The following is a 9,007-nucleotide window of genomic DNA, read 5'->3' as shown; positions in this document are numbered from 1 at the left end:
AATTTGTGGAGGGGAAGGGGAAAAACAAATCGTTTAAATAGGGATACAGGTGGACCCATTGCAACAATGAGATGTACAAGTCCTTATGTGGAAAAACAAACTTTACAACTTTGGCAGAGCAGGAGGGGATGGGAAGGGATGGGAAGGGGAAAAAAAGGAGGAGGCTACAATGCTTGATAAGAAATGCACTCATTACCTTTCCCATGTAATTGTAACCCCTCTGTACAGTATTTTCACAATAAGAAATTAAAAAAAAATATCTCTGGGAAAGGATGTTTTGGTTGGTCATGAGCCTTGAACTCAGGGCTTGGGCTCTATCCCTAAGCCTGTCTACGCTCAAGGCTAGAACTCTATCACTTGGCCACACAGCACCACTTCCAGTTTTTTCTGTGTATGTGGTACTGAGGAATTGAACCCAGTGCTTCATGCATGCTAGGCAAGTACTCTACCACTAAGCCCATTCCCAGCCTGTGGGAAAGGACTTTTCGACATCCATTTAATGATATGACAGTTAAGTTTTTAAGCACATTTTGTTTTTCTTTATATTTCTGTTCTCTTTTCAGTATGTGAAAGCCTTTAGGCTCCTTCCTTAAAAGGACCTATTTTTCTCTGTGTAACATCAATGCTGGAGAAGGTTGAGCCACTTGCTTATTGCTAGAACTTGTGCATTCTCACAAGTATTTCTGAGCTCTATTTCTATTCATAGAGGAAACATTCAGCCAGATTTAAGATCTGACAGGGATCAGCAGTTATGCTGAATATTTAATGCAAGCCTCCATTTACTGCATGTATTACACTGTAGCATATAAAAATAATTTCAGCAGAAATTACCACTTATCACTAAGAACAAATATAGGTGAGTTATGGCATTTAATATCTTGGAATTAATAGGCTCATTTTTGTCATTGGCATTATAATTTCATTAGTAGTATTTCCTTTTTTATTGATTAACTAAAGAGGCATTTGTTTATATATCAAACACAAAATTTATTTTTATATCATCTCAGAGCACTATGAAAGTCTATTTATTCAAAGAAGTTAGATTTTTATGTCATATGTTAATTGAAAGTTGGGGCTGGGAGTATAGCACAGGGGCAGAAGTACTTGCCTGATACACAAGGCCTGGATTTCACCCCCAGCACCACAAAAGATAAATAAAACAAACCAATTACAGAGTATTTTAGCTAGTTTATTATTTTCCTTTTTTGTGATCATCTGAAACTTAATTTGTATAAAGTCTTTCGTTGGTATACATAATGTATACATAAAGTATACATTATGTATACTTTTTTATTATGAATCAAAGAACAGATACTGAAAAAGCAAGAATTAGATTCCTAGTTTTTGAAAAGCAGGTTTTTAAGGCCACCATGTCAATATTCTTTTCATAGCTCAGTAAGTTAGTTGAGTTTTAAAATAATCACTTGCAATGGGCTCTTCAGTGGGAACTTGTTAAACTCATTGTTTGCCACCGGGAAGCTGGGAGGCACTGTTACACAGTGGAAAACTGGGGAGTTACAGGAAGAGATAGAGAACTGGGTAGTTGGTCACTGGGCAAATTACTCGGGATACAAATGGGATTAACAACACAGCAACCTTACACAGTAGTCATCATGAGGCTTAGAAAAGATGTGAAATGCTTGGTGACAGCTCTTGATGATTATTAGCCTATTATGCCTATTTTTATCAGTAGTCATATTTTATCATTAGGTGCATATTTATTAAATATATGTATTATTAACTATACATTGTACTAGTTGTATAATTTATGCTTGCATGCATTTTTTCTTTTTTTGGGGGGTGGTGGAGGGGAAGACATTCAAATTTTATTTTCCAACAGCATCAGCAGGTACAAACCCCAGGGACTTTCCTCGGGCCCCACATTCATTGGCAGGCGTGTTCAGCTGGGTTGGGCAGTGAGGAGCACCTCAGGGTGCTGGGTCCCCCTAGAACGATGCTCACTTCACAAGGTAAACAGGTGAGCCCCAGTATTACGAACACTGACAATTCTAGAAGGAAAGGCACGACGTGGCAAGAAACAGTCTTTTGGGATCCTAAAGTCAGGTGCAGTATGGAAGAGACAAAACTTGGGGTGCAATCTTTGTCCTCATTCCAATATGGGGGAAAATTCAACACAGTGGAGGAAGACTCCCCCCACTCACACCCCCAGGCTGGGTCCTTCATGCTCATAAAACCATTAGGCCAATCTCCCTTCTATCCGTCCAGTATTGTCCTGCGTACAAAGGAGGACAATAATAATACAGCAATCAAAGATTTCACAAAGGTCTTAACTGTTCCTATCCATACAATCAACTCTGAGCTTTTCAGATAAAGCCCGGGAAGACTTCCTTGGTTATTGAAGAGGAAAGTAAGAGACTTGCAGCTACAAAAAAAAAAATAGTTTTAAAAATGAGGTAGATAAATCAAAGCTATTATACCCAGGACTTGGCCTGGTCCAATTTTGCAGCCTCTTCACACAATTCTCAGGGCCGGGCGGGGGCGGGGGGGGAGATGTAGGGGGGAGGGGGAGGGGGCAAACTTCATGAATTACTTGGCTTAAGTTACACCAAGGAAACACAACAACAGTTGGCATGTGAGCCTCTGGGATGAGGAACATGCCTCTCCAGGTCTTCTCCAGGAGAAAAGTCCAGGATTCAACAGAACAGGCTGAGCTGAAGCCCATAGCGGCTTCCCTGCTCTGCTGTCTGGTGAGGCAAGGCTGCTGGAGATTGTGGGGGAACAGCAGGCACTCTTGGGGCTCCACACGGACCGTACTTAAATAAGCAGCAATTGCATGCATTTTTCATCTGACATCCACCTCCTTAATTTTTTGCTACATACCTTAATCCTCCACGTTTCCCCATATCCCTAGCAGAATGGACAGCAGGGTACCATACTTAATTCCTTGGTGTCTAAGTTTCCTTATTTGTAATCAGATGGAGGAAAAACTTTAAAGTCCCTTTCCACCCTAACTTTCCATGTGCTCTCTGGTTGAAGTGAGAAAACAAAGCAAAAAAAAAACAAAAAAACTCTACTTCTCCTAGGGACATTTTTTAGGTCTAGATGATTTATATCAGTTTCTTATCAGCGATTTACTCCTCTACTGTGCTGTGAAACATACTGAACTGGGAAACTGGAGATTTACAAAATGCTAGGGGTGGTCACAGGGAGATTGAAAAAAAGCCACTGGGTTCCTCTCACACATACTGAGAGAACCCTCGCAAGCTAGTGTCTGTAGAGGAAACTTGTTCCTGTAGTCAGCCATTCTTCCCAATTCTAGTCATACAAGGCCAAAGCAAAGCTAGCAAGGTAATGATGTCACTGCTTACATAGTCTAGGTTAGAAAACCCTTCTCCCCTTTATAGCAAGCAGTGATAAAGTAGCATCTATCTTTAAGTTTCTATAAGTCTCGTGTTTTTTACACGAGTCCTTCCTGAGCATTCTGACTTCTTACAACCTACCCCATTGCACTAGTTTATCTGAACTTTTGTCCATGGTCAAGAGCGGTGGCCTTGGGCAGGAGCAAGTATGAGTCAGGTGTCTCATTTCTTCTTCCACAAGAAAAAGGAAAGAATCTGTCCTCTTCAGCTTCCATACTAGGAGTGAATCTACAGCCTACCCACCACCAGGAGGCTCCACAATTAGGAAGAAGTTTTACATACCCAAGAGGAAAATTAAAAACCAACTAGTAACCACGCAAACAACAACAAACCCCTAGCACATTAGAGTAAGAGTTCTTGGGTATCTGGGCCACTGTTAGATGTAGGTTTTAGTTGTATCCTAACTCATAGCAGGGGAGCTTGAATAAATGCGAAGTCTTCTGCAGTTTTCTACTTCTCTGATTTATTTATCTGGGCATGTGCAGATGCATGTTTGTTATAAAAGCTACACCCATCAATCAGCCCGTCCATCAGAATTCCCACCAAAGGAAGGCTAGCCAGCACTTAAGCTAGAATTGTTCAAAATCCTTGATAAACAAAGCCTGGTGCGTTGGAGTGTGCTTGAGCCTGCAGTGTTCTCTGAGAGGTACATTTTATCTCTTGCAGTATATCTCAATTTCTCTTTAATAAACTATCCTTTTCATTATGCTTCATGTCTTGCTTGGATTTTTCTCTAGGAAGGCAAAAACAATTTCAAAACTAAGCTATGTAAAATTCTGCTGACTTATTATGAGGTTTAGCTGTATGCTTTTCCTGCCTGTAACACTATCTCTAGTCCTGACTGGATCCTGACAGATACAACATTGATATATTGTAGCATTCTTTGGGTCTTCAGCTGGATTTTAAGGCTGTCAGATTCAGAGGGGGCTTCCTGTCACCTGAGAACACTTCTATTCAAATGGAAACTCATAATCTGCTGATCTAATCCTCTCTCCTTCCTCCTAAATTTCCCAGCCAAACAATGGGTTGCTGTCAAACTGAATATGGATGGAATAGGCCTGGCACTTTTATGCCTGAACCATAAAAAATCACCATTCTCTCTCCTTGCTCTTCTGACTGTACCTCACCAGTCCAGACATGTTGCAGGTATCATGACATTCACCTGCCAGGGCCCTTAAGCATCTCAGAGGAGCAGCCTCTTTAGGTCTTTGCCATAAAATGGGAATAAGAGACAGGCACCAATGGCTTGCACCTATAATCCTAGCTACTCGGAAGGCTGAGATCTGAGGGTGGAGGTTCAAAGCCAGCCCAGGCCTGAAAGCCTGTGACATTCTTATTGGTAATAAATTACCAAAAAAAGCTGGAAGTGGAGCTGTGGCTCAAGTGGTAGAATGCTAGCCTTGAGCAAAAAGAGAGAGAGAGAGAGAGAGAGAGAGAGAGAGAGAGAGAGAGAGAGAGAGAGAGAGAGGAAGGAAGAAAAGAAAGAAAGAAAGAAAGAAAGAAAGAAAGAAAGAAGAAAAGATCCTCAGACACATTACCCAGGCCCTGATTTCAATTCCCAGGATGGCCAAAAAGTTTTTAAATAAAAATAAAAATAACCATAACTGAATAGCAGTTAGTCCTTTTGTGACTAGACAGCTAGAAAGCAAATTAGATCTTAAAAATAGATTTTGTTGCTCTGTGTGCTATTTTAAGTCAGCAGTATCTCATAGAACCCTAAAGTGCACCAATGTAAGTTGAGTAAAGTCCTAATTTTAGATGAGCAGGATTCATTCCATCAATCACATAGCCGCTGAGCTTTCTTCCTGGGATTGTCATCAGATTTTTTTTCTTTTGGCCACAGTTGCTGGATCCTAATGGGGCTGATTCCATCTTCCTAGGGAAAGTTCAGTGAGCACCTAGAAGGACAAATAGGAGCGGGGCCTGATAAGCCACAGCCTCATTTGACCTCCTCCATTAGGAACAAAGATACCTTTCTCACCTGGTCTGCTCACGTGACCCTCTGTATCAGCACACCGGAAATAACCAAAAGGCAGTTTAATGCAGCCACTCTTCCAGGTCAAGGAGAATGAGGTCAGGTGGGAATGGGTAAGGACGGGGGTGGGGGTAGGGTGAAGGGGTGGGGGGGGGAAGCACTTCCTTCTGTACAATGGGAATCTGTGCTTAGACTTGGGCGTGAGAGAGCTAGGTTTGGGAAGAAAGTGAGTTTGGCTGGACTTAAGTTCTGGGATAAGGTTGTGTGATTTAGGGGAATGCAGCCACGTGACACCTCCGCCAGGTGAGGAGGAAGCTAAAGCAATCAAACACTTCACCTTGCTCCTCTCTACCCTTGCCCTCTCTCTGGCTGTGTTGCTGGAAAGTGAGCTCGACACAAGCCAGAGTCTCCAGTCTCAGCTGGAGCCCAGCTGAAGCTGACCATGTTAAGTCAGCCTCCGGGCACCACGGGGCAGTGGAGAGGAGTGGAAAGTTGATCCTGAGGGGCAAAAGAGAGCATCCTTTCCCTGCCCTTCAGGCCCATGAGCTTCTTAGAAAGAGAGCGAGCTTCTGCTGTTTATTGCCAGTACATCCTTAAGTTCAAGGAAGGGCATTTAATGGATGTTCGTTGAGCAAAGGAATGCTTGCACTTCAGCTGGGAGAAACATGTGTGTTATTTTCACATCCTTTATTTGCTCTGGGGATAGTGAAACTTCTTTCTGACTCAATCAGTGTTTGATGAGCCCTAGGCATCCCAGGCCTGGGGCGCCATGGGTCAGCTGGCATGGACAATGGCATTTGTCACCTGAGACCTACCTGTGGCCAAGCGGTATCCAGAGAAGACCAGTCCCCCTAGGCTGTAGTGCTCTCTATGAAGTTTTTCAAAAGTCAGAGGGCTTCCAGGATGGCCCAATTGCCTGCTGCTCCTTGTTCTCCATTTCCTTAACAGCTCTGGATGCCTTAAAACTTGTACTCTGACAACATTCAGGCTGACACGCATGTCCTTGACTTTTCAATTCGTAGGTGTTGAACTGTGCTAAAACTTGTATCTCGACATTGGGACTGATATTCTTCCTTTGATTTTTTGTTTGTTTTTACTTCAGGTCTAGCTTAATAATCCAACAGATTATTAATAGCAGACAAAAGAGTAATGCCTATTTCAGAACATCTCAAGCCAAGGTAGAACAGTAACTTCATGAGATGGATGAACTGTAGAGTTTGGTATACTTGATATTTCTGATTCTATGGTTCCCCACCCCCCTTTTTGGTTTACAAAATTATCTTAGAGGTGAGTAGTATATAATAAATCTGTACTTTACCAGAGACGCACTAACTAGGACATGACAAGAGAGAAATTCTTTGGCAAGTTATAAACACTCATAACATATAAAGATTAGAGTTTAATTATGAAACTTTAAAGTGAATTTTTTAAGGAAATGACCTTTCTATGTATTTTAAGTCTTGAGGCAAGTCTTTTGTTCTAGAAGCAAGAAAGCATCTGAACATTTGAGTGGAAAAACAACCCGGAAAAGTGTTTCCTGTGGCTTTTTTTTTCTTATTGGCTTAGTTACTCCATTTTCTATGAGGACCATTTAGAGTAAAAACAATAAAAATAGACATATGATGAGAAGTTATCAACTAGTACCTCCCAGGTATGGGCAGTTTTAGTATTCACACAAATTTTAAAGCCTTTATTTTTATAGCTGTTCTAATCATCAAGCTCATTCACGTTTTCTACATTGAATGCATCACTGAAGGTCACAGATCAAGTTGCTTTTAAGTCAGAATTTAGTTATGTGAGATTTGGCCAAGCTTACCTAATATTTTTTTTATTGCAGGAAGGAATTTCTTAAGGAGATAAGATGCTTTTCTTTCAGTTCCCTGTGATCAAATCAGGGCTATGAGGACAAAATTGTATTCATATATAGTTTGTGATACAGTCTTTATTTGCAAATTCCCTGTTTTTTGGGTGACTTTTTTGGGAGCCCTGATCCTGGTGTTCCAGGACTTAATGTAAAGTGAGACATTGCCCTTGCCTCAAAAGATCTTCTCTAGCTTGGCAAGAAGCAGAGAAGTTCTCCCAAAAGAGAAGTAGATGAGGCTAATAGAATCTAAAATAACCAAGGTCAGTGGAAGAAATGGGGTGACTAGAGGCCCTTAGAGATTTCCTATTTGAACATGATTTCTCCACCAGGCATGGAATTGGTGCCTACGTAAGACCAGAGCAAATAGTTTAATTGAATGGGCCATCTATTTGCATGGGTGAAGTTATCATGTGTAAGATTGGGCATGTTTGGATTCTTTATTTGGTATGTAGTCGTCTTGTCATGGAGAACAACAGCAAAAACAAAACAAACAAAAAAAAAAAAACCCTGGATAAATCATTCTACTTCAGGAAGGATTTGAAGGGATAGTTTTTACTTCAGGCCTAAGTCAAACCAAAGCAGAACTCATCAAAGTATGCTATAAAACAGATAGGAAAAAGGAGTCAATATTGACAAAGTATTCTAACTATCCGGTTATTGTCACCAGAAAAATATATGTATGTATATGTGTATATTATAGACACTGTCAACACAAAATAGGAAGGAAAGCAAATAAATAAAAAACACTAATACCGTTAAAAGTTAATTGCACTTTAAGGAGACTCAATGTGTTCATTCTCTTTCTCTTAGTGTTACAAGTTCCTCAGTGTAGGCAGTTTCTGAACTCAGCACTGTGGGCATTTGAGGTGGGGTGGTTATTTGCTGTTTGGAACTGTCCTGTGCATTGTAGAAGGTTGGTCTACACCCTCTGGGTACCAATGCCCAAGTTGTGAAAACCAACAATATCACCAAACATTATTAAATGGAGTATCACTCCTATTGAGACCGCGTTCAGACAAATGGATATATATTTTTCAAAAATGCCCTTTTTAACAAATGACCACATTATGCATTGGCACACAGAGAGAAAGGGAAGATGATAAAACAAGACATTTCAAAACATCTCTGCAAGAAAATACATTCTTAATTGATTTTACTAGTCTCCATCACTCCTCGTGCAAAACACACAAAATAGAATTTCTGAAAAAAGTCACCCTCTGTGTTGAATTGTCCAGCCAGAACTTGAATGTGTTTGTCAGCTGACACCAGCTGGCTGAGGGCAGGAATTTTTGACCTGGCTCCTGGATAAACTAACAGGTCTATGCTAGGTCAAGTTCAGGTCAGGGTCTTTTATTATTACAATTGTTGTTATTACTATTATTATTATTAAGTAGTTGTATAAAGGGGTTTCATTTCAAGCTATCAGTTTGTGAGTACAATGTATTTTGATCACTCCTTTCATCACTCACCCCATCTCTCCCAAGTCTACCTGTCCCTTCATTTTGCCTAGTTCTATTCTCATGTAAGTACACTGAATGTGATGACTGCATTCTCCCACCCTCTCTCCATTCATCTGCCCCTTTTCCTTAGCTTCACCTCACCCCACAACACAAGTTCTAGGTTCCTGGTTTTCATTATATGAAACTGTGGATTAGTAGGGAATACTCAAGGGGAATAATCCTTTGAGTATTCCCTACTTTAGTTAACATGCTTGTGTATAAATGCATATGATCGTGAATATACTTACATATATATATACTTACAATTTAGATCCGTCTTTTACTTATG

General features: G+C 40.7%; 1 protein-coding gene across 1 annotated transcript in view; it reads right to left on the bottom strand.

Annotated features, from left to right (window-relative positions):
* The window catches only part of Pgm2 (phosphoglucomutase 2), a 46,638-nt gene extending 40,284 nt beyond the window's left edge, over positions 1-6,354 (bottom strand). The window contains exons 1-2 of the mRNA XM_013008902.1: positions 6,171-6,354; positions 1,425-1,507 (exon numbers count right to left, since the gene is read on the bottom strand). Of these exons, the coding sequence (XP_012864356.1) occupies positions 1,425-1,507; positions 6,171-6,354 (267 nt within the window). The remainder of the gene's footprint in view (positions 1-1,424; positions 1,508-6,170) is intronic.
* Between the last annotated feature and the right edge of the window lie 2,653 nt (positions 6,355-9,007).

The sequence above is a fragment of the Dipodomys ordii genome, unplaced genomic scaffold, assembly GCF_000151885.1.
Source record: "Dipodomys ordii isolate 6190 unplaced genomic scaffold, Dord_2.0 Scaffold8, whole genome shotgun sequence".
NCBI lineage: Eukaryota > Metazoa > Chordata > Mammalia > Rodentia > Heteromyidae > Dipodomys > Dipodomys ordii.
Note: the sequence above shows the minus strand (reverse complement) of the source record. Positions and strands in the feature narration are given on the sequence as shown.